Source organism: Trichosurus vulpecula, chromosome 3 (genome assembly GCF_011100635.1).
Source record: "Trichosurus vulpecula isolate mTriVul1 chromosome 3, mTriVul1.pri, whole genome shotgun sequence".
NCBI lineage: Eukaryota > Metazoa > Chordata > Mammalia > Diprotodontia > Phalangeridae > Trichosurus > Trichosurus vulpecula.
In genome coordinates this window covers 225,996,552-226,011,110 of record NC_050575.1, presented here as the reverse complement: position 1 = coordinate 226,011,110, position 14,559 = coordinate 225,996,552, and the positions used below count along the sequence as shown (strand labels likewise).

Sequence of the window (14,559 nt, the reverse complement as noted above, 5' to 3'; positions counted from 1 at the left end):
TCTAGAAAATTCCATGCCCTCTGCTCTAATTAACTGGATGAGTAAATATGTAAAGTGGCTTTTGAGATACGGTCAAAGCCCAAAACAGACATTTTTACACCTAAAGAAAAACAGAGTATTGGCTACGGGTGAGAGGGAGAACTGGGGTACTGCAAATTTCTACAATTCTGAAGGAGAAGGAATTACATTAGAATATAGCTGTTGCTGCTGCTACCACAGTGGAAAGGACAGGGAGCAGAGGAATTTGGACTTATGGTGATCCTGTTAGTACCTTCTAAACTCTCCACCAAAGTTCTACCCTAGTTATAGTTCTGAGTGAAGAGTTGAGATGAGGGAGTTCCCTAAAAATGGCCTCAGTTTTCTCGGTAAAAAGAGGTCATCTGCTGATAGGCAAGAAGGGAGATACTACAAGGCTGGAGGAGAGAGGAGAAGGTTTGGAACAACCCCTGAAAGCAAGATATAGAGTTGATACACACACACACACACACACACACACACACACACACACACCCCTCTCCTTCCCCTTCCTTAGGAAAAAGGTTAAATATCATTATGTGCTTGCAGGGCCAAGTCAAACAGACTCCAGGTGCGACCCTGCCATGATGCAATCCAACTCTTGGTCTTACCTAGGGGAAGAAGGGGATGCCAAAGGAAGGCCCCAACTCTGGCTGAGCTCTCCTGAGTGAAATACGATGAGGCCTCTAAATAATTGTACCAGAATAAGTGGAAGCTTTAACTAACTGCTCTTCCTTAAGAGTAAGGTCATTAAGTGAGGTAAATATAAACATGTCTAATTTTTCCTCACATAAATAAGAAACACATGTCTGCACATGTACTCACTAGGATCAGCTGCCTGTTCTACAGAGCCTAGAAGGGAGAAAATAATATGCAATGTCTTGAATATATATATATACATATATAAAATCTCTTAAGACGGACCTCGTACAAACAGAGAAAATAACATTTCATCTTATTTATCTGCCATGGGAATATTTATATTGGATAAACATATGTAAAAATTCCCACTGCAAAATGATCTTTTTCCTCTCCTTTTCTTCCTTTCTTAACTTCTTTGTCTTTCTTTCCTCATTAGCTTCAATCCTTCTTTCTTCCTTTTTTATTATTTGTTTATTCTTTACTTCTTTTTTACTTCATCCTTTCCTTTTTAAAACAGGAAAAGTGTAGGTCTTAGGCAAAGCATTTTCAAGTGGTTGTTTTTTTGGGTGTGTGTGTGTGTGTGTGTGTGTGCTAGAGAAAGACAGTAATCTCTTTCTCAACCAAAGACCTGGAGAGGAGATTGTCCCCATCCACTGCATTTGGAGAGCTTAGGAGGCTTTCATAGAAAAGGCAGACTAGCCAGTAGTGCTAAAAATAATAAGCCTTTACTAAAGCACATTTTAACTCACACAAGGGAAGGTTCCAGGGTCTAACCAGAGACACAAAAGAGCAGGGAAAAGAAGAGTAGTTCGAGGAAAAGGATATATCTGGATCTCAATAACCAGAGACATAAGGATAAAACCTGAATCTCACTCATTGAAGGGGCATGGCAGGCTTTGGATAAAATCAACATTAGGTCATAGCAGCAGGAGTAAAGGAGGCGATAATGTGAAAAGCTACCTTCTGAACCTGAGCCTCTTAAATGATAACATATTCTTGTAATTCTTTCCAGTTCAGTAAGGGTATAAAGGCAGGGTAATCATGCCTTAGATTAAGTCAATGATTAGGCAGTGATCAGGAGTTTCATGAGGAATGAGGTTTCACTTGGATACATCTGACTGGTTCTCCACTCATGATAGGATGGAAAGAGGGATGCCAGAAACTGGCTAGTAGACCCGGTTAAGTAGAGAGTGAGGCGTGGAATTTTCCAGACTATAAATTTCTAGGAAATCCAAGGAAAAGGACTGAATGGGGTACCATGTTGGAGGAGGAGATATAAGTAGAGAAGAGGCAGCCTGCCCAATACAAGCCTCAATGAAGCCTAAATTACCAGGGAGATATAGAGAACCTATTTTATAACCTATAAATATACTAAATAAAACTATTGCAGAGGTGCATAAGAATGTCTTTAGAATACATAGATAGATATAGATGGATCATCATGGAGAATGTATCTTAATCTTCCCAGGACTTGATTTTATCATCTACAAAATGAAAAGTTTGGACCAGATGAGCTACCAGGTCCCATCCAGTTCTAAATATGATGAACTCAGTATATAACCAGCTCCAGATTCTTTTTCTAATAGAACTTCCAGGGGACAGTTTATGAAATATGGCATAGCTTTTCTCCTTGATGCTATCTTCAAAAAATTAAGAATGGCCCCAAAATAGATTCATGTCCTTGTTACCCACTATTGTTTTATTTCTTCTGAGCTTATCTAAGATATTTTAAAATCTTTCTATTTTCCCTCTTCTGATAACGGATTTAATAAGTTTTCTACTTGCTTTGGGAAGTCTTACTCCTTTCTAATTACCTTAAGTTTTTCTCTCTCACTAGGGGAGCCCCCTTCCTTCTAGTACTCCAGGAGTCAGTCAGTAAGTCCTTGCTCATTTTATTGAGACTGCATGGATATCTCTCAGTTGCCATCTTTCTATATTGATGAATCATCAGGTTTTTTTGGCTTCTTCTCATATGAATTCTCACTGGATACTCCACCAGTTTTTCCCTGGACTTTTTCTTCCAACACTTTAAAATACCTAAGATTTCATTACTACAGGAACTCTCTACTGCTACAGATTATAAACCTTCAAAATCTCAGTATGTTGACAGTTTCATAAGCTTCTGTGGCCCAAAAGAGAGAAAATAAAATCATTACCTGGCAGTCATCCTTGAAGACCTTCCCTAGTTCTATATATGTTCCTCCTAAGGGGGAGTGATGAGACCTGCCCTCTGGATTCCCTAAACAGAAGGTCAAGGAAGGAACAGAAGTTTCCCATGTGGTTTTCTATCCCTTTCCTGATGTTGCCTGAAATTTTAAAGAACCTTGTTGGCCAAAGCAGTACTAGCATATTTTAATTTTTTGTAAAATTTAAACTTATAAATGTTATATGAAATATTAGCAAGGAGATTACAGGAATATATCACAAAGATCATACACTTTGACCAGGCTGGATTTATGCTAGGAATGCAAGGCTGGTTCAATATTAGGAAAACATAAGCAAAATTGACCACATTAATAACAAAACAACAAAAGTTATATGACATAATTAGATTCAGAAAAAGCTTTAAAAAAACACCCATTCCTATTAGAACCACTAAAAACATAAGAATAAATGGAGCTTTTCTTAAAATAATAAGTAGCATCTATCTAAAACCAAGGGCAAGCCTTAGCACTATTGTACCAAAAATGCTAACTATAGAAGAAAAAATTGAAAGAATAAAAATAGACAAGGGAACAAAATTATCACTCTTTGCAGATGATATGGTGGTATACTTGGAGAACCACAGACAAACAACCAAAAACAAACTGATAGAAAGAATTAACAATTTTAGCCAGCAAGAGATAGAAAAAGAAACTCCACTTTAAACAACTGCAGGTAGTATAGAATACTTGAAAGTCTGCTTGCCAAGACACACATAGAAACTACATGAACACAATTGCAAAACACTCTTCATACAAATAAAAACAGATCTAAATAATTGAAGAGATACTAATTGCATAGAAACTGTGAAAAAAAAATTTGAAGCAAACCTCACCTCATGTCTTAAATATATAGAGAAATGAGTCAAATTTATAAAAATAAGAGCCATCGCTCAATTGACAAATGATCAAAAAATAAGAATAGTTTTCAAATAAAGTAATCAAAACTATCTATGGGAATATGAAAAAATGCTCTAAATCACTACTGATTAGAAAAATGTAAATTAAAACAATTCTGAGGTACTACCTCGCACCTATTATCTATTCTCATCAATACAATGATGCAAGACAACTCTGAAGGACATATGATGAAAAATGCTATCCATTCCCAGAGAAAGAATTTATGGTGTCTGAATGCAGATTGAAGCATACTTTTTTTACTTTACTTTTCTTGGGTTTTTATTTTGTTCTATGTTTTCTTTTATAACATGACTAATATGGAAATATGTTTTGCGTGATTACTCGTGTATATCAAATTGCTTGCCTTCTCAGTGAGGGAGGTGGGGAGGAAGGGAGAGAATTTTGAACTCAATTTTAAAAACAAATGTTGAAAATTATTTTTACATGTAATTGGGGGGAAACAAAATACTAAATTCAAATAAATAGATAGATGAAATGCTCCCTACATTTAGGGAGAGAAGATTTCTAAGGGTTCAAAGAAATTGAAAAATAGAAAAGAGTGTAAGATTGAAGGTCATTTGATACAAGAATCAGTTGAGAGTATTCAGGTTGTTTAGCCTGGAATATAGATAGGTAAGGAATCATGGTTGAAAATTCTACAGAGGAAGTCAGCAAGGAAGGATGGGACAGAATCAAGAATGAAATTCTAAAGATGCAAAGAGATATAATTGCAATGGCATAAAAAATGCTAGAGTCTAAAGAGTCAATGTGAAAACACAGTGAACCAAAAAGCCAGTGCTTCCTGATGACTCCTTGCCATGCTGTCTACTTTCCAACTTATATCTCCAACAGAAACCTGGACCCCTACCCCTGAGATTCTGGGCTGTGATTAGTGAGCATTCACCTTATGTTAACCCTAAGATCCACTGCACCATTTCTCAACCATCTCCAAGCCATGCTGTCTTACATATAACCTCCCACTTCCACTCTGCTTTCTAACTCTAGTTCTGAGAATAGTCATCAAATCAATACCATCATTCCTAGAAAGGAATGGCTTCAATCATTCCCTCTCTGACTTGCCTATGCAAAAAAAAAAACTTCTACCAATATACTACTACGTTATATGTATACTATATCCCCCTGTTCAAATGAAAACTCTATGAGGGCAGGGTCTATCTTATTTTCTGTATCCCTGGCACTTAACCTAGTGGCAGGCACATAACAAATGCTTTTTTATTCAGTCATTCAACTTGGATTCTTGTAAATGAATGTATAGTGGACATTATAAGGGCAGGCAGTGGAGAATAAGTGTAAAAAAAGTAACATGGTCCAGTAAAAATAGTGTCAGCTGCACGGCTCAAAATAACTGAGATTTGTGATAGATCGTCAATTTAGACCTGGGAAGGGTCCCACTCATTTTGTAGATAATCAACCAAAGCCCAGAGAAGGTAAGTGACTTTCTCTAGACCATACAGGCAGGAATAGCAAAGAAGAAATTTGATCCTAGCTCCTCTGACTTGCAATCCATTCCACTTCCCAGTGCTCCATAGAGCTTGGTAAGCTGAGTAAAATCAAAGAAGGTAATGGGACCCCTGCTCTTGGTAAATGGCATAATGATAGTAGGTAACTGAAAGACAAAAGATCTACTCAATTATTCCCTTGCTTCTATTTACTTTGCTATGGAGAAATATCCTTAAATTAGGATCAATTAAATTAAAATGGCTTAAAAACACCCATCTGGAAACCCATACTTGAAAAAAGAGATGATTAGGACACCTTGATGCCCACAATGCATTCAAGTAATGAGGCCTGGATGAGTGCCTCATACTCAAGGCCACTGAAAGAATGGGCAAGTGAAAATGACCGCTGAGACAATGTCAGTACTTGGTAAAAGATCACAAAGAATGAGAAAGGTGCCAATAGATTGGAAAAGGTCAAATTCCCCAATGTTCATAAAAAGGACAATGAAGTAAATAGACCTGTGGACTTGATTTCTGTTTCTAGCAAAATCCTAGAAAGAGTGGTCTATGAGCATTTAGAAGGGAAAACTATGAACTACCATGATTTCACTAAGAATAGGTCAGGCCAGATTCACCTTAACTCCTTTTTTGATAGGGTTACTAGAGACTGGTAAGACCAGGGAAATACTATCATATTGCCACTATATCTAGATGTTTAGCAAATTGACTTGTGGACCAAAAATACAAGGAAGAGATGATAGTTCAGTCATGTGGATTCAGAACTGGTTGAATTATCAGACCCAAAGAATGGGGCTATGTCAACTTGGAGGTAGGCCTTTAGTACAATTAGCAATCTGTCCTTGGCCCTGTGCTAGTCAATATTTTTATCAACTATTTTGATGATGGAATAAATGACATATTTGACAAACCTGAAAATGACATGAAGTATGGAAAGACAGCTAACATAGCAGATAATACAGTTAGAATCCAAAAAGATCACAAAAGACTAGAAAATGGACTGAATCTAAAAAGATAAAATTTAAGATGAAGCCCTATACTTGGGTTCCAAAAATGACCTTATGAAGTACAATTTGGGAGAGGGCATGGTTAGACGACAATTAGTGTGAAAAAGATCTGAGTTTGTTATCAGACCATAGCATCAGTATGATTTGACAATGTGATTTGTTAACCAAAAAAAAAATCTGAGGTCATTTGGATTGTGTTAAGAGAGACATGCTGCCCTGAACAAGAGAAGTAATTATTCCACTCTGTTTTATCTCAGTTGGACCACGTCAGGAGCACCATGCCCAATTCTGGCTGCCACATTAAAGGAAGGACACTGACAAATAGAAAAGAGTGCAAGATTGAAGGTCATTTGATACAAGAATCAGGTGAGAGTATTCAGGATGTTTAGCCTGGAGAAAAGAGGATTTGGAGGTGGCAAAGTAGAAGACCATGATAGATATGTGTGTGTATGTGTATATGTATATGTATATATGTGTGTGTATATGTATATATGTGTATATATATGCATATGTATATATGTATATGTGTATATGTGTGTATATGTATATATATGTATACATATACATATATATGTATGTATATATATTCAAGTAGTAGAAAAACAACTACAGTAGACTTGTTCTGCTTGAACTCAGAGAATAAAATTAGAAACAATGAGGGAAAGTTGAAAAGAGATACATTTAGCCTTGAAAAAGGAAAAAAACCTCCTAACAATTAATAGTTTTACAAAAATGGAATGAACTATGGGAGGTGCTGGGTTCTCCTACACTTGGGGAATTCAGGCAGAGGCTTGATGTCAGGGATGTCTTAGAATGAATTTCTATTCAAGCACTGTTGGACCAAATGTTTTCTAAGGTTTCTTTCAGCTCTGAGATTCTGCGATTTGATGAACCCACAGTGCAAGCAGAATCCTCTAAGCAGTCATAAAAAGATATATTACATTCATTACTTGGTAAAAAATAATTGTTGGGAAAACTGGAGAGCAGTCTGGCAGAAACTGGGCATAGACCAATATCTTACACCATTTACAAAAATAAGACCAAAATGGATACATGACCTACATATAAAGAGAGATGTTATAAGAAAATCTGAAGAACATGGAATGTATTACCTATCAGACATGGACAGGTGAACAACTTATGAATAAACAAGAGATAGAGAGCAGTGTGAGGTGTAAAATATTCAATTTTGATTACATTAAATTTAAAAGTTTTTGTACAAATAAAACAAATGTAGCCAAGATCAAAAGGAAAGCAGAAAATTGGGAAGAAGGGGAATTTATAGACAAATTCTCAGACAAAGGTCTCATATCTCAAATACATAAAGCACTCTCTCAAATCTATAAGAATATGAGTCATTCCCCAATTGATAAATGGTCAAAGGATATGAACAGGCAGCTTTCCAATGAAGAAATCAAAACAATTTGTAGTCATGAAAAAATGTTCTGAATTATTATTGATTAGAAAAATGCCAATTAAAACAACCTTGAGATATCATTTTACACATATCAAATTGGCTAAAATGATTGAAGGGGAAAGTGACAAATGTTGGAGGGGATGTGGAAAAATTGGGACACATTCACTGTTGGTGGAACTGTGAAATGATCTAACCGTTTTGGAGAACAATCTGGAAGTATGCCCAAAGAGTTATTAAACTGCCTATATCCTTTGACCCAGCAATACCACTACTAGGTATGTTTCCTAAGATGATTAGGGAAAAAGAAAAAGAAACTGTGCTATAAAATATTTATAGTAGCTCTCTTTGTGGTGTCAAAGAACTGGAAAGTGCAGGGATGCCCATCAATTGGAGAATGGCTGAACAAGTTGTGGCATATGATTGTGATAGAATACTACTGTACTATAAGAAATGATGAGCTCTATGATCTTGGAAAAACATGGACAGACTTGCACGAAATAACGGAGAGTGAAATGAAGAGAACCAAGAACATTGTATATAATAACAACAATATTGTTTTAAGAACAACTTTGAGTGACCAAGTCATTTTGACTATTATAAATACCCAAATTAACTATAAAGGACATATGAAGGAAGCCACTATCTGCATCCAGAGAAAGATCTGACAAATAGAAGTATGTATAGAATGGTTTTACATATATGTGTGCGTATATATATATATATATATATGTATATGTATATTTGTGTCTAATGGTAGCTATCTCTAGGGTGGGGGGGGGAGAAAAAAGTGAAAAAGGAAAGTTACATGATAACTTTATTATTTATTTAAAAGAAAGAGCAAATAGTACATAATAGATTTGCAGCTTCATGTACAATCATCTTTTTTATTCTATGTTATGAAAATGCTTGTTTTATTTCTTAAGTTCAGAATAAAATAAACAAAAATTTTAAAATAGATAAATAAAAAGATACATAAGAGCCAGGGAAAGGAATGAAGCCTTAGACCAGATCCCTGACCCAATTGGGTACTGAAAGGGAGGATACCAGTTCTCTAAAACAGGAAAGTTTTAAGTAATTTTGCTGTTGGCATGAAAGGTATCAAAGAGAGTTGAATTATATCATCCCTTCTACTATAACCTATTTTGCAGAGTGGTGCAGTGGAAAGCTTGTTGTATTTTAAGTCAGAGGACTTGGGTTCAAATCCCAATTCTACCACTTACTCTTTCTGTAACATTGATGAAGTCACAGTTTCAGTCTTCTCATTTGCAAAATGAGATGACTGGACTAGACAACCTCTATTGTCTTTTCTAGCTCTATATCTACAACTTTATGATTTGATTTAAGATCAATTTCCTGGAATGTCTAATTGCTAAATTCACAACCATGTTACTGGCATTGTTAAGTTCAAAAACACAGTCTCTAGGAATTGATTTGCCAGCACTGAGGCATGCCAGAGGCCTAATTGCATTTGTTTGTCTCCAGTACCTCTGTTATTTTTAAGCATTTAGGGGAAGAGCTGAAAGGTGTAGATCAAAAGTTGAACCGCTATACTTGGCGGGGGGGGGGGGGGGGGACAGTTTTAACTCTATTTCCCACTGAAGACTGAGCCTTTGAGATTATTATCCCCATTCTTCCCAATAGATAAGCAACCTTTGGCTGAATATGTACAATACACAAGTATCCAGATGAAAAGTGGAAAAATCAGTCAAGGAATAGGAAGTCACACATTTCTGGAGATTTTTTTTTAAATCAGCTGAATTTTCCTCTTTGAGAGGAACATTGAGTTTGATGCCAATTTCATTCAGGCTAATCTAAGGCTAATGTGGTTTTACTGATCTTAGTAGTAAGGATTTCATAATCAGGTTAAAATAAAAGTAACTCCAGTATAAACCAGTTAATTATCAAGGGGCCCTAAACTTCTTCTATCCTAACCCATTCTTTCCTTGCTTGGCCTATTGATGACCTATAAGAGGAGAAACCTAAACTGTTGCTGATGTGGTTACCTCTCAGGTCTTACTTAGTCTTTTGCTAAGTAGGGTGATCCTAAGTAGTGGTAATCCTAATTAAGGTACTATCCAGGCTCAAATTTACAACCAAACCAACCAGTTTTACAACTCAAAGGAATTTAATCTGGCCCCAGAATTGCAACTGAAAAACATAAAAGAATGAAAAAGCTGGTAACCCCACTCTAGCTCTAACAAGCAATGTATACAATTCTCATTCAACCCATAGAAAAGTTTTTAAAAGTTCAAGGATGAAGTAAAATAGAAAATCCCAAGAAAGGGCAAGAAGGAGTTAATTCATTGTAAATGAACAAATTTGAAAACTTCCAGTGGAAGTAGGTATCTTCAATAGTTATAAGACATAGCCCAGTACTCAAGCGAGACAGTAAACATATGGAAATATTCAGAAATTGCTCATATCTCAAACATGATGAATAATCAGTCCCAACTTGCTGATATACATCACTAAAAGATTAATCATATCTGTACCCAGAGGGATATCTGCACCTTTTGTGGGTAGAATAAAGATGGTAAAGGACTACAAACATTGTCACATATTCACAAAAGATAGTCAATGGATTTACACACACACACACACACACATACACACACACCATCCCAATTTGCCAAAAATAGCAAGGGACAGCTCCCTAAGGAAAAATATTCTAAGCAGAATTTGAATTTGATTTTTGTCGAGGTTGTTCTTTGCTTATAAGTCACTTAACTTCTGTGCCTCAGTTTCTTCATCTGTCAAATGAAGAGTTCAGACTAGATAGCCTCTAAAGTCTCTTCTCAATCTCAGTCTCAATCTCTAATCTATGACATATGACCTATGGTTGAGGTAATATCTGGTTTTGCCATTAGCCAGAACAACATTGGTCTTCCCCCACTTACCTGTGATCAACACAGCTTTCCCATCCACAGGTAACATTTCTTGACTGGTTGAGTAAGCCAAAGAGATGCAACATGCCAAGGAGAACAGAGTCCAACCCCAGAAGACTGAGAAACTGGAAAAGCAACAAGCTCCCCATAGACAGAGCAAAGCCGAGTGACAGAGCACCACCGGGGAGCTCCCAGTTCTGCTCTGGCTCTTCTTGAATTTGTACAGGGCTGTTCCTCCTAATACCATAGAAACACCCAAAGGGAACAACCCAGCTTCCCAAGAGAACGGAGTCATCCTCAAAGCTTGGAGGTCATACGTGTCTGTGTGTGTACAGAAGCTTCACGCACCTAAGGCAGCCTAGGCAATGTGAACAGAGGTGAAGGCAGGGCAAAAAAAAAGCACACCTTGAATGGGCATGGCCTGAGCCAAATCACAAAGGGGCATGTTTCAAGTGGGTTATCTAAGCTCCTGTCTACTGGGATACAAAGGCCAGGGTACTTCCTCTTCCCCTACTCTGCTCTTTCCAGCTCCACCTTTGGAAGGATAACCCTAGCTGGATAATGATTGACAGAATCAGCCCTAAACAGTAACAAGCCCTAACCCAGGAAGAAATAAAGCTATTGCACTTTCCATCACAGGCTCTTAGGTCTATGGGACCTCAGTCTGTAAGGTACCTTGGCAAGCCTCCTCATTTTACAACCAAAGAAACTGAGACTTAGAGAGGAGAAGGAGGTTACCCAAGGTGACATAGGTCACAAGTGGCAGAGCCAGGATTCACGTCTCGCCACAAATACGGAACAAAAATAATAATCATACTGACTGACATTTAGATGGCACTTTAAGGTATGTAAAGTCCTTTACATAATATTATTTCATTTAAGCCTCCTAACAGCCCTGTGAGGTGAATACTGCACACCCCTTTTACGAGTGAGGAAATTGATTCCTAAAGGTGACTTGCTCAAGGGCATGAAGATATTAAAGGTAAGGTTTGAACCTAAGTGTTCCTGACTCAAAGTCTAATATTCTTTCTATTACACTATGAGTTTATCAAGTTCCGTGTTTGTATAAGACCATTTCACTACATAACAAAGGTTCCCTCCTTAGCCATGTTCTACTTTCGGACAACTGGAAGACAAACAAATATAAATCCTGGGGCAGCTAGATGGTGCAGTGAGTAGAGCAGTGGCCCTGGAGTCAGGGGGACCTGAGTTCAAATCCAACCTCAGACTTGACACCTACTAGCTGTGTGACCTTGGGCAAGTCACTTAACCTCAATTGCCTTGCCTTCCCCCCTCAAAAATAAATAAATAAACACATGGAAATAATAATAATAATTTCTTTCACTTATAAATCATTTTAAAATTTGAGTTGCTTTCACAAATATGATCTTATTTGATTCTCACAACAAGCATATGAAGGAGGTAACAAAAGCTTTATTTCTCCCATTTTATAGATGAGGAAACTAAGGTTCAGGGTGAAGAAGTAATTTGCCTGCAGTCATACTGTTGGCAAGTGGCTGAATGGGAACTAGAATCCAGATATTCTATTTTCAACTGTAGGGTTTTTTCTTCTACCCCAAATTGCCTGTCTTTCAAAGATATGTACTCCACTAATGACATCTGACACACAGGATGGAGGAAATCCTTTCTCAAGACTCCGGTAAAGCAGGACCTCACAGTACCTTAGATACCACATCCTCCTGGTTTTTTAAACATGACATAATTTTATGTAGGTTTAAGAAGGGTCAGAGAAAGCCATCCATAACCCTTTCCTTGCCTAAACAAAATGGATTTGAGCTCTATTTATTAATTTAATAGCTCTGCCCTTCATTAACCAAAGAGCATTATGATGGGACTACACAGTTGATAGCTTAGTCATGGATTCCTCTATATCCCATTAAAAAAGAGCTTTCCAGGAAAAGAATAGTCTGCCTAAATGGGAAACAAGAAACTGGTCTGGACTAGCATGGATTGCTAAATGTTATTATTTCTTTTGTCTTCCAGTTTTTATAACGCACAAAAGTTAACTGGGTTTGGAGTCAGAGGACCTAGTTCTGCCACTTTACAGACTACGTGATCTTAGTGAGCAACAGTGTCATTGGATATCAGTTTTTTTCAACTATAAAAGGAGAACATTGGATTCTATTACCTCTAAGCTCTCATCCAGCTCTAAATCTCTGATCCAATAGTCATTTATTTAAAAAATAAATCTCCTTCTGTGCATCAAAAAACAGTTCAGGTTCTTTAGTGACTATACCTGTTTAGAGCCATGAGTGAACATATTCTTATGCCATGTGGTCAACAGACCAAAAGTGATCAAATATAAGTGTATGAAATATATTTAAGTCATAGTGTCCACATTCTTTTTTAATGTTTTGCTGCCACTCCATGCCTAGAAACTTTCTTCACAGACATCCAAGTCCCCATAAATCCTACAGACACCTGGAAGAAATCACCTTCTCTGCCCCCACCTCTACAGTTCATCCATCCTTCTCCCTGGTATCTTCCCAACCTTTACTTCCCATTCTTCTTTAAGAGTGAAGATGTGAAAAAGCAAGACTCCTTATTAAATAATTATGACCATATTTCCGGTGTAAAAGACTATGATGCAGTATTTCATGAAGGGGACTTTCAGCAGAGAATCATGAAATCATAGATTTCAAGCCTGACAGAATTATCAAACCCAACCCTTTCATTTTATATCTAAGGAGAATTGAGGTCCAGAGAAGATTAAGTGTCTTGCCCAAAGTTGCACAGGTAATTAAAGAGCCAGAATTTTTAAAAATTATCTTATTTTTATTGATCTTTTATATCACATTTATTTCTGAATATATCCCTCCTCCCTTTCTTACCTTCCAAGTCATTCTTTGTAACAATTTTTCAAAGCAGAAGAAAAAAGCAGTTCAGCAAAACTAACCAACACATTAACCATGTCTGACAATTAATACAATATCCCATACCCCTATTCTTCTACCTCTGCTATGAAGTGAGGGAAGATGAATTTTCTCAACCTTTTTCTGGGACTGAGCTTAGTCATCATACGGAAATCAGTTTCATGGGATAATTTTCATTCCTTTTACTTACATTTTTGTTGTCATTGTGTATATTGTTTCTTTTGTTCGGCTTACTTCACTCTGAATCAATTCATATAAGTTTCCCAAACTTATCTGAATTCTTCATTTTTTTTGTTTCATTTCTTATGGCACGGCAACATTCCACTATGTTTGGGTACCACTGTTTGATTAGCCATTTCCCAAATGATAGGCACCTATTTTGTTTCCATTTCTTTGCTACTACAAAAATTATTGCATTCAATATTTTTGGTATACATGGAATCAACTTTCTTAACTTTGCCTTTTTCGTGGTATATACATGTGATTTCTAGGTCAAAGAGTATAAAAATCTTAGTCTTTTTTATATTAATTCCAATTTACTTCCAGAAGGGTTAAACCAAATTCATAGTTCCATGAATAGAACATTAGTGTTCCTGTCATCTCATAGTCCCTCTGACATTGACTCTTTCTATCTTATGTTACTTTTGCCAGTTTCTAAGAAATGAAGTGAAACCAGAGAGAGGATTTGAACTCAGTTCCCATGACTGCAAATTCAGTACTTTTTCTTCTGCTATATGCTTCTTCAAAAGTAGGATAATATTGTGGCATCAAAGAAATGCAAATTCAATTACAAGAACACACAGGAAGTTAAAAAGCAATTTCTATTTTTAACACGGATGTATGTTCTACAAATAGTCAGGACCGCGGACAGTGGTGGCTGTCAATCAACTCAAAAGCCTACCCGCTACTGCTTTGTCACCCTCTCAAGTCCTTTCTCATTCATCTAATTATTTGATTCATTCAGTCTCAAAGTCCATGTCTCCACCTCCCTGGTCAACTCCTTTTCTTTCCCTCCTAGCAATGTTCTGACAGTCAAAAGCCAAAGAGTCATTGCTTTAGAAAGCATTTTAATTGGATTGAGTAAACTAGTAATAAAATGCACATATCCAATACAGGTGTT

General features: G+C 36.8%; 1 protein-coding gene across 1 annotated transcript in view; it reads right to left on the bottom strand.

Annotated features, from left to right (window-relative positions):
• HSD17B2 (hydroxysteroid 17-beta dehydrogenase 2) overlaps positions 1 to 11,004 on the bottom strand; it is an 84,486-nt gene extending 73,482 nt beyond the window's left edge. Inside the window, exon 1 of the mRNA XM_036752381.1 lies at positions 10,558 to 11,004. Coding sequence (XP_036608276.1) covers positions 10,558 to 10,840 — 283 coding nt within the window. The 5' untranslated portion in view covers positions 10,841 to 11,004. The remainder of the gene's footprint in view (positions 1 to 10,557) is intronic.
• Between the last annotated feature and the right edge of the window lie 3,555 nt (positions 11,005 to 14,559).